The sequence below is a fragment of the Lathyrus oleraceus genome, chromosome 5 (genome assembly GCF_024323335.1).
Source record: "Lathyrus oleraceus cultivar Zhongwan6 chromosome 5, CAAS_Psat_ZW6_1.0, whole genome shotgun sequence".
Taxonomy (NCBI): Eukaryota; Viridiplantae; Streptophyta; class Magnoliopsida; order Fabales; family Fabaceae; genus Lathyrus; species Lathyrus oleraceus.
This window is the reverse complement of record NC_066583.1, coordinates 428137804-428155928: the sequence shown is the minus strand read 5'-3', so window position 1 is coordinate 428155928 and position 18125 is coordinate 428137804. Positions and strand designations below refer to the sequence as shown.

Below are 18125 nucleotides of genomic sequence, written 5' to 3'. Positions count from 1 at the left end.
TACACTCACGTCTACGCTAAACCCTCTCTATCTCTCTCTCTCAATTCTTCGTCATCCTCAAGATTTATGCAGTTCTTCATCAAGTTCTTCATTCAACCTTCATCATCAACATTGTTCTTCATGGACGCTTAACAACAATCCGTCTCCAACTTCTCTCAAGAAATGAACTCAACAAAGCAGACACCCATTTCTACTCAACAAACAACAACAACCACCGGAGTCGTCTCAACCCCCATCTACAAGGAACCCCATATCCTTGATCGTGAACCCCACATCAATCTAGCAACACCATTTGAAAAGCTTAAAGTACTGTGTGAGTCGCTAGTGGATTTTGAAAACATGAAGAAGAATGGCGTAGACCTAACTGAAGAGTTAAGGTTGCAAGGGTGGGAAACATATTTTCAAAGACTCTATGGTCCTGTGTACACAAACCTGGTGAAGGAGTTCTGGAGTTTCGCAGACTCAGATGATCACTACATTATCTCTTACATTCTGGGAGTCAAGATAGTCATCACTGAGAAATCTATTGCTTTTCTTCTGAACATGGAGAAGACAGGAGGAAGACGCATCTACAACATCAACCCTAGGGAAAAATACTTGTCCCAGGAAATCAACCTTACTATCTTTCAACAGAATACTGAAGGCAAACACTCAAAGAACAAGGAGCTCCATCAGAACCTCTGTGTCTTCTTGAAGATCGTCTTAGGCACCATTCATCATCTCCCTGCATCAAACTCTTCTAACTACATCAACACAGATCATAAGTGTATTTTGTACTGCATCCACAAGGGGTTGAAACTGTGTCTTCCAGCATTGCTCTTCAAGTATCTTAGAGACTCTGTGAAGGATACCAGAAACAACATGAAGACCAGGAACTACATCCCTCTGGGAAGACTTATCTCAGATGTTCTTATCGAAAGTGGCTTAGTGGATCACCTTATCCATCTCAGACTAATGGAAGATGTCACAATTAACATTGGGAGGCCTTTGAACGCTTGGAATCTGAAGAGCATGGGGATCATTGATCAAGTCAAAGCTAAACCAACACTAGACACCTCCTGGGAAGCATTCAGGGATCAGAGGAAGATTCCCAACAGACTCTACCTATTCTCCAAGATTGACCCTCCAGAAGTAGTAGCTTACTATCTACAGGATCTTGCCAATCAAGGGGAGGACATCTCTGATTTCTCAACGGACTAGCTACCTGAGCATCCACCACACTTCATAAAGATGACGCGAGAGCCCTTTGAAAAGTCCAAGAAGGCAAAGAAAGCAAGACTGGGAGAATCCTCTGGGTCAAGACCTCCAGTCCCTCTGGCTGGCTCTCCAAGTAAGTCTATACCTCTCTCCTGCTCTGTTAAAATAAAACATATTGCTTCTTCTCTTCCCCAAACCACTCCAATATACACCTCCTCTGAAACACCTCCCTCAACCACCAGAACCTCTAACCCACCCTCACTTAAATTCAACCTTGCTACCACCACACTACCCGTTTCTGAAGTAGAAATGATGAATGAAACTACCTCACAATCATCATCACCCTCACCCCAATCCCCACCATATTATGTTTTCTCCTCTGACAATGAACCATCTGACCCCCAATCCCCCACTCTGGCTCAGCTACAAGCTCGTGCTCCGGCATCTCAACAACCATCACACTCTGAACCTGAATCAAAAGTCACTTCCCCACCCCCTGAACATCCAAATCCAACTACATCTGAACATCCTCAAACACCACCACCTACACAACAACAAAATCCACCTCCTGAACAACCAATCAAATCTGAACCTCAACCAATCCACTCACCATCTGAACCTAATTCACACCCTGGACAAACAACATCGTCCCCCTCTGCCATTCTCACACCACCAACCTCTGTTGCCTCCATCACTCCCACTCTCAATCTTGGTGACACCAATCCACCTTCTCCATCCTCCCTAGCCTCTGCCACTATACCAGAAACAACCTTCCATACCCTAGAAGAAGCAATACAAGTTTTTGTTGAGTCTTCAATAGAGAAGATCAATTCTCTGACTATTAATTCTGGCATCAGTGATGATCCCTCTGAAGTAAGGATCCATTATAACATAGTGATCAGTTGGATGACCTCTGAAGCCTTCAAACTGAAAGGCTTCTCTGAACAAGTCCGCAACGACTTCATCAGAGATGCTGGTATAAGGCTCCAAGATCGCCTGGCCAGAGAAGTTGAGGAATAGGCTAGGAAGGAAGCAGAAGAGAGAGCGCACCTGGAATAAGATCAGTGGATCAAAGAAGCTAAAGAAAAAGTTGTTGCTGCTGCGACTGCTGCTGAGGCTGAGGCTAAAGCTAAAGCCGAAGCTGAAGAAGCAGCACGTGTTGCTGTAGAGGAAGTTGCCAAGGCCAAAGCTGATGCTCTGACTCAGGGGGAGCACTCCAACTCTGGGTTTGCCCCTCTGGTCTTGAAGACTTTGGAGGAGCTACAAAAAGAACAACAAGTGGTTCGAGCTAGGCTAGGTCAACATGACTCGGTCAACATCAACATTCAGAACATGTTGTCTCAGCTGCTACAAAGGATGCCTCCGCCCCCAAACCCTTAGGAACCTAGGCTATTTGTTTATTGCTTCTTCTTTCGATACTTTTTTCTTCTTGATTTCTGATCTATGCCCTATGTGCTGCTTATCTGTACTTATTTTTCTATGCTATATAAATATCTGTTATTTTTTGCTATGTCTTTTTGATTATGACAAAAAGGGGGAGAACTAAAAAAACTCTGATGGAAACATAACTAAAACCTCTCAAGACACTGCAAACGTTGAATTATTAAACTAATGACTAAAGATATGTCGGAAAATAGCTAAACCAAGGAAGGTCTGGTAAGAACTTCTGATTAACCTAAGGATCTAACTCAGGGGGAGTCCCCTTCCTTATCTAATCTGAGATTTTTTTTATACTGTTTCACCTCTGCTCTGTCTTGTTTTATCATCATCAAAAAGGGGGAGATTGTAAGAACAAAGTTGGTTCTACAATGTATCTCTAAGATTTTGATGATAACAAAGGCTGAAACAAGAATGGCACCCTAATGAAATTTTTCTTAAGTCTGCAGGACTCTGATCAAATAATCAGATAGATAAATCATCAGATACAGAATCCAGCGTTAGATGCTACTCAGAGGCTACATAACCAGAATGTTCTGACTCCAACACAAGCGCTAGCAAAAACGAAAGAAGTCAGAAACTATGAAAGAGAAGAATAATGAAGACTCTGAAGACGCACGATCTGAAGAAGTCAAGATTAAAGAGAAACTCTGATAAATTCAGATACAAGTTCCCTTTGAAGAAGAACATTGCATAGCAAGACTCTGGATACAGGATTCGCTGGCTCAGAATGTGTAACCATGAAGAAATCTGCATTTAGAAAGAAACTATTTCTAGAAGGAAATTATGACGCACCCAAAACTATTTTGGAAAGAAACAAGGAGAGTAATGACATTAATCAGTCTTCAATGACCAAGATTCCGTCATCAACCAACGGTCCTCTCAAACTCCTATATAAAGGATGGAATGCCTCACAAGAAAATACACCTGAGACACTCAAGAATACAAATATCTCAATCACTCTCTTTCACTATTTCACGAGTTGCTGCTCTTACGTGAATAATTGTTGTTCTTATATTTTTTGTAATATTTGCTTATTGTCAGAAGCACTGTGTATTACCAATCATTTCATTACTAAGATACTTCCTTAAGTGACTCTGTGCAGTCTGAATACTTGAGAGGGCTAAGGGATTATTCTGTTAGACGGTTGTTTGTGTAATCTTTCAAGATTAGTGGATTAAGTCCTTTTTGAAGGCGAAATCATCTTGGCCGGATGGACTGGAGTAGCTTTGAATTTAAAGCGAACCAGTATAAAATTCTGTGTCTAATTCTTTTATTCTGAGTGTACCTATATTCTTAAAAAGTTTTATTTTCCAAAACAATTCAACCCCCCCCCCTTTCTTGTTTTTCTCTGCCTTCATGAAGTCTCAATATCCTAAGGCTAATTGGTTCATCAATAACTTTGTGTTAGATGAACCAATACAAGTATGGATGAGATAGGTCCATCCTTTGATCTTTTTCTTTTTGTGTGTGATATGTTTTAGGAGTATGATTCGTTATACCATATCTCTAACATGCATTAACACCAAAATATCTATTGCCCGGCCTTAGATAATTATTACTTCAATATAAGTCCAATTACGATCGTTAAACATAGAGCTAAACTTTGACCCTAAATGCATAACATTCTAGTAAGTGAGCTTGTAAGTCCCCCCCCCCCCCCCCCCCCCTTCATGGTATTGTGTGGAAACTTGACCTTTTTTCCTTCCTTTGGAAGATGTCTTGGTTCAAGGATTCATGCTTGTGAATAGAGGGTTGAGTGTTCTCCAAAATGACTTAATCAATTGAAAAGCAAAACATCACTAACATCTAATCAACTAACATTCGACTAACTTGTATTAATATTGCTTTTATTTTTCAAGTCATTTACTTTATTCACTTTAAATTCAAGTCATTTACTATTTCATTTGTCATTTACATATCATTTAATTGGTTTATGTTTATACCATTTTCACTTTGCTCATTTGAGCCATATATTGTGATTGGATATATTTGTTTGTATATTTTGTTTGTGTTTGTGGTCTTAGGACCTTAAAATACTTAATAAACAACAAAAACCCTAAAAAATGTTTGTGTGAACTGTTGGATTTGATCTGAGCTTTTGGACTTAGAATTAGGCAACATTCCATATGCAAAAGGACTTGGCCAATGCCAACTTTTCTGAGACCAAGTTATTATGCAAGTATTGGGATCCACATGAATTCACCTGCTACATGGTCTTGATGCAACTATTACTTTGAACATGTGTCTAATGCCTTATTCTGAGTTAATCAAGGAGTATTCCATCTGATACCTAAGGAGACAAAGAAGATTGTTAGCTGTGAAGTTGATTGCTTGGATATGGCCATCTTTATTTGATGCCTTGCTCTTCATATTGCTATTTGCTTGTTGATATTGCTTGATCCAAAGTCCAAAGGGAAAGTGGGTTTTCTATATGACATTCTTGTCTGTTGGATTGCATCCCATTGGTCAGATCTTTTCAACTCTTAACTTTTAATTTTATGCTTAGGATTAGTCTCTTCATCTCCTCCCACTTCTTAAATTTCAAAATCTCTCCCCATTTTCAAAAAAAATCTTTGCTTGTTATTTTAAAACTTAGACTATATTGCAAATTAGAAACTTTGGTATTATGCCATTGCATTTTTTAAACTCTCTTCTTCAAACAAACTTGTAAATGAACTTAACCATATTGACTTAAAATTTCAAAAAGAAAAAAAGAACTAACACTCATTCAAACTCTTTTAGGCTCATTTATGTCTCTTTTAAACTTAATTTTTTGATTAAAAGCAATCCACTCATTTTAAAATCGATACCACGAACTACGAGGTTTTGATCCCTCATTTTTATGTTGGTACATAGGCACAAGTCCGAAGGTCTTGTCAAACACAAAAATATAATTAACGAATTCTTTTCTCATCCCCACACTTCATTTATTGCAAACATATTTTATACCAAAAACACATACACACATAAAAAAGGGCTCCCTAGGAGTACCTAGGACACTTTGGATGCTAACACCTTCCCTCTGTGTAACCAACCCCCTTACCTGTAATCTCTGGCATTTTATTAGTTTTGATTTGAAAACTTCTTATCTTTGGGTTTTGTTCATACTTTTCCCTTTTCCTTTGGAAACAATAAAAGCGCGGTGGCAACTATGGTTTTATTGATGTTAAGTTTATCCATAGCTTAATGGTCATGAATTTACAGTTACAAAAATTAAGTGACGACTCTGCTGGGGAGTAGTCCTCAATGGGTTCAGCCTACTTTTTTATGTGTATATAATTGTATATTTGATGATTGTATATTTGTTTTGTGTGATATAATCTGCTTGTTGTGCTTGGTGATCTCTGAGTAGTGAGATAAGTTCTAACCCGAACTTGAGTGAAATTAAGATAGGAGGATGGTATAGTCATGTTCGACTTGTGTATAGTAGTCCTTAACAAGTTGGCTTGAGACCCATCTACTCAGTGGAGACCCTTTTGAAGTTATTGATGTCACACAAGTTATTTGTTGTTAGACATTACTTTCTCTGATTTGGGGTCCGAGAAGCTGAGGACCGTAGAACATTTAACCTAACTTGGCCTATTTAGGATGTAGTGCAGAGACTGTTCAGGTGTAGACTTGATAACAGTTGTTACGCGATACTACGCTCAGACGAGTTTCTCTTGAGAATATTATGTGTTGATGAGTCAGTCATCCTAACCTATAATATCCGATAGAGGGAATTAAGACTCTGGGAACTTTTTAGAACATGATCTACAGGTTTTATCCTTGGTACACTCCTTTGGGATGGTTTTTAACCTGACTCCATGCTCATGACTCGCAACAAACCCTTTGATTCTTGGTTGATCCAATCAAGTCTTGTCAATATCAATGTAACTTGGGTGTTGATAAGGTGAAAACCATAATCCACCAAAATGGATGATTGACCTTGATAATGACTTAATTCATCCCTTGACCTTTATTTGTTTGCATTGTGTGTGATCCCTTATTTGTGATTCTTTCATTCATGCATTCATGCGCATCATAACATTCATCACACGAAAAATAACTTCAAGGAACTGAGGTTTTATTTGAAAATATTTTCAGACCATGGATTATGGATGAAGGAACACTAAGAAGTACAGTTTTAGATGTCCCGACTTGAAAGAGTTAAAGAAGTTATCATCATTTGTATTAGATCCTTTAGACTTCAAGAAATGTCATGGGAAACTTCTATATGTGTTATCCGCTGATGTGGTTGAATGACTCTTGAGTGTGTTGGTTCAGTTTTATGACCCTCTCTACCGTTGCTTCACTTGCCCTGGTTATCAGCTTATGTCTACGTTAGAAGAGTATGCCCATATCTTGGGAATACCTGTTTCTGACAAGGTGCCTTTTAATAGATTGGAGGAGATTCCCAGATCTCATCTTATAGCTGAAGCTCTTCATCTGAAGAAGTTTGAGATTGAGGCTCATTGGGTGAAGAAAGGAGGAATTTTTGGGTTGACTTCTGAGTTTCTCATAGGGAAAGATATTGTCTTTGCTCAAGCCGATAGTGTGGACACTTTTGAAGCCATCTTTGTGTTTCTCATCTATGGTTTAGCTTTGTTCCCTAACATTGACGGTTTTGTTGATGTTAATGCCATTAGAATCTTCTTGATTGGGAATCCTGTGCCTACTTTGTTGGGTGATATGTACTTCTCTTTGCATCTGAGGAATTCTAAAGGTGGTGGGACTATTGTGTGCTATGTTCCTCTCCTGTACAAGTGGTTTATTTCTCACTTGCCTCAGACGCCTGCTTTTGTGGAGAACAAACAATGTCTACGGTGGTCTCAGAGACTTATGTCCATCACTAATGATGATATTGTTTGGTATGACTCTACATTAAGTAGTGCGGATATTATTGACAATTGTGGTGAATTCTCTAATGTGCCTCTCATTGGTACACAAGGAGGAATCAACTACAACCCTGCTTTGGCTCGTCGTCAACTTGGGTTCCGCTTGACATACAAACCTAATAACACTCAGTTAGAAGGACTTTTCTATCAAGATGGTAAAGATCCCCAACATTTGAAGCAGAAGATGATACTTGCTTGGCATAATGTGCATAGGAAATTAAGATCCAAGCTTGGTTCGTGCAACTGTGTAGCCTTGGAAGCTTACACTACTTGGGTGAAGAAGAGAGCTTTGGAGTTGAAGATGCTGTATGCTTATGAGAGACCTATGTCTATGGTTGTAGTTGAGCCATCAAATCTCCCTAACCAAGATGTAAAGGAGTTGGAAGATGCACTCGCCAAGATGAAGCAAGAGAGAGATATGTGGGAAGAGTAGTTCCATGCTTTAAGCCGAAAGCATGAGGAGTTGCAGCTTGAGTCAAAGGACAAAGACACACTTATTGAACTTCTTGAAGACCGAGCAATGAAGAGACAGAGAGAGCCAAAGGGTCCATCTTCCTCTAGTATGCCTCAACCTTCTGGTGCTTGGAAGAAGATTGTTGATCAACTTGTCCTTGAGAAGGCTCAGATGAAGACTGAAATTCTGGTATCAGATATGAGATGTCGAATGTAATGTCACGACACTAATATCTGAGTAAAACAAATAGGATAAAGATAAAGAATAGTAATGCAAGAGACACAAGCAATTGTTAACCCAGTTCGGTGCAACTCACCTACGTCTAGGGGCTACCAAGCCAGGAAGGAAATCCACTAAATAGAATCAGTTCAAAGACTCTCAATACACTCCATAAGTTACAGTCTTTTTCACCTAATCTCTAAGAACTCTTAGATATGAGAACCCACTCACTCCCCCTCAATCACACCAGTGATTTTAAACAACAATTACTTATGAAAAGAAGACACTCTTCAAAGACACCTGCTTGATCTTACTTAGCAGCTTCAATCAAGTAGACACACACTTGATCTTACTTAACAACTTCAATCAAGTAGGCACACACTCATGCTTAAAAGCTTAGAGTGACAAATTACAACTCACAAATCAGACAAATTCAATCATCTATGGATGAATTGAATGGCTTACAAGTCACACGACCAAACAAGACACAAACCCTTATTCTCTCTCAATATTTCGCTCTGTATTGGTTGTGTATCAAATCAGGTTTTCCATGTCCTATTTATAGAAGCATTTAGCTGGGATTGGACATCTTGAAACCCTAAAACTATTTTCCATTCAAATTTTCTCATGACAGCTGATTAGATCTCTTTGGAAAATAAGTAAATCTGATTATAATTAATGATTGAATGCGCTTGTAAATCAGATCTTCAATCATACATAGATTTCCATTAAAAGCGCTATCACATAACACATAACATTCACACTGAATGTTCTGTGTACAGATGTCATGACATCGGGTCTGACATCCTGGAACAATCCTGCATAATTCCATTTTAAATATCCAGCAGGTACATTATATCAGATGTCATGACATTGTGTATGACATCCTGAAACAATCCTGCATAATTATATTTTTAAACTCCAGCAGGTACAAGATATCTTATGTTAAGACATCACATGCAACATCTTGTGAACACTCTTTGTTTTACCAAAATTGCTGCCAACACTTAGAATCAACAAACTCCCCCTTTGGCAAATTTTGGCTAAAACATACATCTGTCCATTTTGTTCACAAGAAAAAACATCATCAGTTAAACATTATAACAGTGTTTAAGCAGCAGCAGAAGCAAACAAAATTATTAGCTATAATGACAACTAGTAAAACACACAAATGCACATGGGTACTTCTTCTCCCCCTAAGTCTGTACAACACAGACATCTCCTTTAACAATAACAACACCTGTAATAACAGAATATCCTTCTGACATCTCCTTCAACATCTGTAACATTCAGAATCACATTCTAACATCTCCTTTAACATCACAAAACAGAACAGAACAGAACATCATTCTGTCTCCCATCAAACATCTCCTCCAACAACAGTTGTTCACCTGTTTAGCCTAACTAGCTACAACAGCAATGCAGATCTCCATATCCATACATATAACTTCAGCTCTCCATATAATCACTTCTCCCCCTTTTTAGTCAAAATAGACCAAAGGTGACCAATTAGACAAAATAAATGTCAATCAGCCTAGCAGAGAATGTCACAGCAGATGTTATAACATAAAGAAGGTTAAAACATAAATGTTAGGAGATACAACCCATAATTATACACAGCTGCAATAGCTGAGATAATTAGAAATCCATGGAACTCATTAAGAGCCCAAATATTACATCAAGGCATCAGTAAGGACTGCCACAAAATACAAACATTTCAACAGAAAACAATAAAACATCCAGCATCCAAAGCAGCTAAAACAACAGGGGGACCAATCTTCATAACAGCACACAGTCTTCATAACAGGGGGAACCATAACCACTCAGTCTAAGGAAGTAGCATTATCTTCACCTTCAGAATCAGAACTACCACTAGATTAAGCATTGGACCTCTCACTTGAGGTATTGGCATCTGAATCCTTGGTTTCACCAACCTTGACCATCTCTTCCTTCTCTAAACTACTAATAAGAACCTCTAAAGCCTCTTTCCTTGCCTTGGAAACCCTAATACCAGTATCCAGCTCCTTACAAGTTTCCTTCAATTGATCAATCAAGCCACCTTGAGAGGCAGGCTCCTTCCTTGCAGATGTCATGATAACATCATTGACATGGCTCCCTTCAAACAACTTGTAGTGAATGGATAGTCGAGGCTTCCTTCTGCTGGGAATATCACTTGTGTTGAGAATGCCTGGTTGCTGGCTCAAAATAATTCCACAAATGATGGATGGAAAGGCAATAGGCAGCTTAACTGCATTAGTGGAGGCATGTCTAACAATCTGTTCAAACATAAACCTTTCAATATCAAATTTTAGCCTGGTTCCAATAGCATAAATGATTCTTCCAAGACCATTAGAGATGGTTGAGATATGGTTTGTTGGCACCCAGTTGGATGAACCAATCTTGTGCAAGATGGCATATTTAACAGTTAACTTGCCAGCTGATAGATGCTTCTTACTAGGCCATTCCTTGACTTAGCCAACAGTAATAGTCCTACAGACTTCATTGTCTGTAGCCTCTAACTCCACACCTCCTTCAGTTCCTCTCTCTAGGAACTTGTTGATTATGGTTGGGGAGAACCTCACACATCTACCTCTTACAAAGACCTTGTAGAGTTCCTTGCTACTCTTTTCAGAAATATCCTCTGGGATATTCACAACAAACTCTTTCACTAACCCTTCAAAACATTGGGGCAAAGCAACAACAATTTTCATCAGACCAACATTCTTGATCAATTCCATCACTTCTACAGCCTCCTTTCCTAGCTCCCTTTCAACAACAACCCTCCTTTGAATGACAAACTTCCACTTGGCAGCACCATCTTCCAGATGGAAAGAGATGTTGTCTAAGTGCACAACTGCAACTTTGGCTGGGGACTTTTTAACAGCCTACCTTTTAGCAGGAGAGATGTCTGGGACATCGTCTTCGACATCATCTTCAGAGTCAGAACTCTCTCTAACCTTCCTCTTCTTAACCTCAACTTTACTCCATGATTTGGAGGGTCCTACACCAGCAACCTTCTTACCTGTTCTGGCTGTCAACATCTCAGCCACAGTCTTCCCTTTTCTGGTCCTTAGTTTCTTTGCTCCACTTGGTTTCACATGATGGACCAAGGTGTCATCTTCTTCCTTAGAACTTTCTTCCTCCAGATTAATAACATTCTCAGCAGTTTCATGAGAAACATCTGTTGGTTTCTTACTATGCAAGGTTTTACCTAGAGAGCATAATCCCTCAGCAGCCATGTTTTTCTCTGATCTAGATGAATCATCATCTTTCTCAGTTTGGGGTTCCACCTCAGGAGAGGGGTCCCTTCTAGACAGAGGGGTAGAAACACCCTTGATTGCATGCTCTTCGTTTAGAATCCTAGTTACTAGGTTCCTTATGGCACGATCTGTAAAGTGCATGTCATCCTTATGATGAGATTTATCAGGAATGTTACCTTGATTACTTCCAGCTGTGGAAGAAGGTCCAGGGACGTCGCCTGGAATAACAGAGAGGGGAATAACCTCCATAATATCTTCATCTAGAAACTCCATGGAGGGAGTCCTTCCTTTGTGAGTGGGTTTTGATCCTGAGGATGAGGGATGTTGTGACATTTTGTTGAACTTTTGATAAAAATCTTTTTGCCCTAGCAGAGGTTGTCTGAGAAGTTGGATGAAGATGGAAATGATTTTGTTGAGGTAACGTGTGGAAATGGCATAGATACTAGTTCCAATATTTTAAGTGGGCATACAATATTTTTATTACCTTTTCCACTCCACTTTAATTGCTATAACTTCACAAGAATACAAATCCCCAATTTCCCTCTTAAACATTCAAACTGATTATCATCCAAAACCCTTGCAAATTTGTCAGCTAATTGTATTTAATGCTTTAGTGCTGTGATTTTGTCTTCCACAAATTCTCTAATAAAGTGATGACAAAAATCAATGTGCTTGGTCCAGCTGTGCTGAATAGGATTTTTGGACATAGTTGTAGCACTCAGGTTGTCATAGTATAATGTCATGACATCGTGTGTGACATTGTATTCAGTCAGCATTAGTTTCAACCAACCCTGTTGAGAAGAACTACTTCCAGCTGCTATATATTCAGCTTGATATATAACACAAACATCATTTTCATTTTTCAAATGTGTAGGAGCAAGTGTCCTTTCACTCTCCATCCCAATCTTCTTAACATTGTTCTTGGCACTTTTGCTTTGAGATAGACACATAGACCCTTCTATCTTCTTGATTTGTAGCCCAAGTCCAACAAAGATCTTTTCAACTTCAGACTGCATTTGACTAGCAACATGTTCTACCATTTGATCTAACCTCCTGCCAAACCCAACATTATCCATATGATGGAGTTTCAAACCTTTGGAAGTGATGTCATGTCTGAGTTTCTGGTGTGACATCCTTGTCTGACATTTCCCACAGACTTTTCTTTCATCAATCTTCAATTTGGGAGTTCTTCTAGCAGATTTAATCATCTTCATCTCTTTAAGATGCAGATGTCTCAAACATTTATGCCATGTCTTCACTTCTTCTTCTTTGACTAAGGTACACTTTGAGGAATAACCAATTTGAGAGCTCCATATGTAACAGTTGTCTTTGGTCCTGACTCCTTTCATGATCACTTCACTTTCTTTGTTAGCAATCAGACATTCAGTTTTAGTGAAGTTAACATTTAGACCTTGGTCACATAGTTGACTGATGCTTATTAGATTTGCAGTCAAGCCCTTAACAAGTAGGACATTTCAAGGTCAGGAACTCCAGGGCAATCAAGCTTACCAATCCCCTTGATTTCACCCTTTGCTCCATCACCAAAGGTTACATAACTCATGGCATGAGGATGAAGGCCAATTAGCAGGTCTATGTTTCCAGTCATGTGTCTGGAGCACCCACTATCAAGATACCAATCTTCTTTGGCTGAACCTCTGAAGGAAGTGTGAGCTATTAGACTTGTAACATTAGTCTTAGGAACCCATTGCTTTTTGTTGACAGGTCTGTGATGTTTGGGTCTAGGTTGATAGTGAGTCTGATGATGAACATGTCTAGGCATCAGGTGGCCAAATTTTCCACAGTAATGGCATCTCCATCTTTGGTGTTTCTCTTTTTGCTGTCTTCCCTTCTGATGTTGTGACATATGATGTGACATCTCAGGTTTGCTTTTAATATGGCTGCACTTAGGTTTGGATTTAGGTTTGCCACCTGTGTAACTGCATTCAGGCTTAGATTCCCAATGCCAGATTTGTCTCCTGTTATTTGTCCAGTCTGGAGAATCTTGTCTAATGAGTCAGATCCATTGTTTAACATTCTTACATACTTGGTCATCTCTTCCAGTTTAGAGTTCAAGAACACAACTTCAATTTTTAACTTGGAGATGGTTTCCACGTCTTCTACCTTCTCATTCTCAAGTTGAATTACTACCTTCTTCTGGCTTTCAACCTGTTTACACACCTCTGCACTTTTGTGACACAACTTTCTGTAGGTAGTGGCCAACTCTTCAAAGGTTACTTCATCATCACTTAAGTCTTCATCAGAACCCCATCTTCCAGTCAAGGCAGTCACCAGATTTGCAGACTCTTCTGTTTCACTCTCATCAGACCAAGTGGCATCAAGACTCATCTTCTGTTTCTTGAGGTAGGTTCCACATTCAGTTCTAATGTGTCCATACCCATCACATTCATAGCAGTGTACTTCTTTTCCTTCTTTGGGCTTGTCATCTGACCTTGTTCTTCTTCCAGCATTGTTGGATTTACTGATGTCAGATGAGATGTTCTTGACATTAGCCTTAGATCTAACATCCATCTTTTTCAACAGTCTGTTGAACTATCTTCCCAGCATTGCTACATCATTTTCTAGATCTTCATCAACATCCTGACCATTTTCCTCCTCTATTTTTGACATGAAGGCTATGCTTTTGGTTTTCTTTTCAGATCCTTCACTCATTCCCATCTCAAATGTTTGGAGGGAACCAATTAGCTCATCAACTCTCATATTAGAGATGTCATGAGACTCTTCTATGGCTGTCACCTTCATAGAAAATCTCTTAGGGAGTGACCTGAGTATTTTTCTTACTAATTTTTCATCTGACATCTTCTCTCCCAGGGCTCCTGAGGCATTAGCAATTTCAAGGATACTCATATCAAATTCATGAATATTTTCATCTTCTTTCATCCTTAAATTTTCAAACTTGGTGGTGAGCAGCTATAGTTTAGACATCATTACTCTAGAGGTGCATTCATGAGTGGTTTTGAGAATGTCCCAAGCATCTTTAGCCACCTCACAGTTGTTTACCAACCTGAAGATATTCTTGTCTACTCCATTGAATATGGCATTCAATGCTTTAGAATTTCCAAGGGCTAGATCCTCCTCCTCTTTGGACCATTGTTCTTCAGGCTTCTTGTCAGTTGTGGCTTCTCCTTCCTTAGTAATTATTGGATGTACCCAGCCTGTTAACACATCCTTCCAAGCCTTATTATCCAGAGATTTTAAGAAAGCTACCATTCGAGGTTTCCAATAGTCATAGTTAGATCCATCCAAAATTGGTGGCATGTGAACAGATCCTCCATCTCTCTCCATTGTACCAGAAAGTATTGTCCCTAGGTATCACCTAGAACCAGAGCAGGATGCCTGCTCTGATACCAATTGAAATTCTGGTATCAGATATGAGATGTCGAAGGTAATGTCACGACACTAATATCTGAGTAAAACAAACAGGATAAAGATAAAGAATAGTAATGCAAGAGACACAAGCAATTGTTAACCCAGTTCGGTGCAACTCACCTACGTCTGGGGGCTACCAAGCCAGGAAGGAAATCCACTAAATAGAATTAGTTCAAAGACTCTCAGTACACTCCGCAAGTTACAGTCTTTTTCACCTAATCTCTACCCGTGTGATTTCTACCTAAGAACTCTTAGATATGAGAACCCACTCACTCCCCCTCAATCACTCCAGTGATTTTAAACAACAATTACTTATGAAAAGAAGACACTCTTCAAAGACACACACTTGATCTTACTTAGCAGCTTCAATCAAGTAGACACACACTTGATCTTACTTAACAGCTTCAATCAAGTAGACACACACTCATGCTTAAAAGCTTAGAGTGACAAATTACAACTCACAAATCAGACCAATTCAATCATCTATGGATGAATTGAATGGCTTACAAGTCACACGACCACACAAGACACAAACCCTTATTCTCTCTCAATATTTCGCTCTATATTGGTTGTGTATCAAATCAGGTTTTCCATGTCCTATTTATATAAGCATTTAGCCGGGCTTGAACATCTTGAAACCCTAAAACTATTTTCCATTCAAATCTTCTCATGACAGCTGATTAGATCTCTTTAGAAAATAAGTAAATCTGGTTGTAATTAATGATTGAATGCGCTTGTAAATCAGATCTTCAATCATACATAGATTGCCATTAAAAGCGCAATCACATAACACATAACATTCATACCGAATGTTCTGTGTACAGATGTCATGACATTGGGTCTGACATCCTAGAACAATCCTGCATAATTCCATTTTAAATATCCAGCAGGTACATTATATCAGATGTCATGGCATCGTGTATGACATCCTGAAACAATCCTGCATAATTATATTTTTAAACTCCAGCAGGTACAAGATATCTTATGTTAAGACATCACATGCAACGTCTTGTGAACACTCTTTGTTTTACCAAAATTGCTACAAACACTTAGAACCAATAAAGACATCGTTTGAGACCGAGATTCGACGCATCTGAAGGAAGTACACGCCTGCAGCCAGATCATCTGACATTGTTGCTAGGGGATCGGTAGGATGATTAGTTTCCTTTTCTCTTGTATTTGTACTTTGGTTTCTGAAATCATACTCAGTGTAATCCTTCCAAATTTTATGAATAAAAGAGATTTTTATGGTCAATCAAATTGTTATTATTATTATTATGTATTTGCAAATAAAATAATATGTTACTTGAAATTAAAAATAAACAAAAACATTGCATTTCATGCATCATTTGCATAACAGGTTTTCTTTCGCCAGATGTCTTATCAATTATTCTTTTGTGGTTCAACCAAGTTGACTCACCGATACAACACTCACGTAAATCAACCTAGAATTATGGAGCATTTAGAACAAGAGAACATAGAACTGAAGGATGAGATTGCTCGGCTGACTCCCATGATGGAGTCTGTTCTTGCTGCATAGAATCAATCTTCACCAACTCCTGCAACTCCTCCTCCCCAGAGGACTGTCATTTCCAAGGTTGCTACTTCAACCATGCCCGTTGCTGCTACTTAATCTGGTCCGTGTATGCCTGTTGGATTCCCGTGGGGAATGCCACCGAATTTCATGCCTGAAGGGTTTGCACCCGCATTTGCTTCTATGCTGGAATCTAGCCCGATCATGTCTGTGCCACCTCTAGTTGTTCATACCTTGCCTTATGTTGAGGAAACCATCTACCATTCTGAGCCGTCTGATGGCCCAGATGTTTATGAGAAATGGATGAAATGAAGGATCAATTCCTTGAGCTGCGTAAGGAGTTGAAAACATTGAGAGGAAAGGATATGTTTGGTAAGAGTGCTACTGAATTCTGCTTAGTACCGAATGTGAAGATCCCAATGAAGTTCAAAGCCTCTGACTTTGAAAAGCATAAGGGAAACACTTGTCCGTTAAGCCACCTTGTTATGTACGCGAGAAAAATGTCAACTCAAACTGATAATGATTAGTTATTAATTCATTACTTTCAAGACAGCTTGATTGGTGCTGCTCTGAGATGGTATATGGGGCTAGACAGTGCAAGTGTTCACACGTTCAATGATTTGGGTGAAGCTTTTGTGAAACAGTACAAGCATAATGTGGACATGGTGCCTGATAGAGACCAGCTGAGGTTTATGTCTCAGAAGGACAAAGAGACATTCAAAGAATATACCCAAAGATTGAGGGAACTTGCTGCTCAGATCAATCCTCCGTTGGAAGAGAAGGATATGACGAAGATTTTCCTGAAGACCCTGAGTTCGTTTTATTACGAACGCATGATTTCTAGTGCCCCCGGTGACTTTACCGAAATGGTAAACATGAGGATGAGGTTAGAGGAAAGAGTCCGTGAAGGACGTCTATCTAAGGAAGAAGTGTCATCTGGTAAGAAATATGGGAGTGGTTTTTCCAGAAAGAAGGAAGGGGAACCAATGTAGTGTCCGTAGGGAGGCAGATGAGGCCTCATGTCAGAAGAAATCCTCAACCGCGTCAACATTAACATCAGGTTTCATCAGTAATTCCAATGTTTTCAAACAATTCCAATAATCAATCAGTGTCAATTCAACAACCACGTCAACAACAACCGCAACAAAGAACCAACTACAACAACAACAACAACAACAATAATCAACAACAAAACTTCGAGAGGAAGAAGGTCTCTTTTGACCCTATTCCTATGTCATACGCCGAACTCTACCCATCTTTGGTTCTCAAGAACCTACTTCAACCAAGAAATCCACCGCAAATTCCCGAGCCACTTCCATGGTGGTATAAGCCTGAACTCCGTTATGCCTTTAATCAAGGAGCTCCCTACCATGATATTCAGAATTGTTACCCGTTGGAGTATGAGGTACAGAAGCTCATGGTAACTCCTTTGTCAACATGGTAGATGGTTGTCCTTTGAAGACCATGCGCCGAATGTGAAAGCTAATCCGTTGCCCGTTCATGGTAACTCCTCTGTCAACATGGTAGATGGTTGTCCTGGAGAATATAAGATTTATGATATTCTCCATATCAGACAAACTTTGGTTGCAATTCATAGAGATATCTGTTTGGCCAGTGATTGTGAGCATGACCATGATGGTTGTGTGATATGCAGTGTGAACCCTCGAGGATGTGTCATTGTCAAGAGGGACATTTAGAGATTGATTGATGAAGGGGTTATCCAAGTTTGTTAGTCAAGGGAAGTAGATGATGTCAAT

General features: G+C 39.3%; 1 protein-coding gene across 1 annotated transcript; it reads left to right on the top strand.

Moving 5' to 3' along the window:
- Positions 1-1230: 1230 nt before the first annotated feature.
- LOC127081143 (uncharacterized) lies at positions 1231-2577 on the top strand. Its single transcript, XM_051021425.1, has 2 exons — positions 1231-2070; positions 2263-2577. Exons 1-2 carry the CDS (start codon positions 1231-1233, stop codon positions 2575-2577), a joined length of 1155 nt encoding a protein of 384 aa, XP_050877382.1.
- Positions 2578-18125: the final 15548 nt, after the last annotated feature.

Coding starts and splice junctions, on each gene's coding strand:
- LOC127081143 (XM_051021425.1), top strand. CDS start 1,231: ATGACGCGAGAGCCCTTTGAAAAGTCCAAGAAGGCAAAGAAAGCAAGA. Junction 2,071..2,262: donor TCAGTGATGATCCCTCTGAA/GTAAGGATCCAT, acceptor GAATAAGATCAG/TGGATCAAAGAAGCTAAAGA.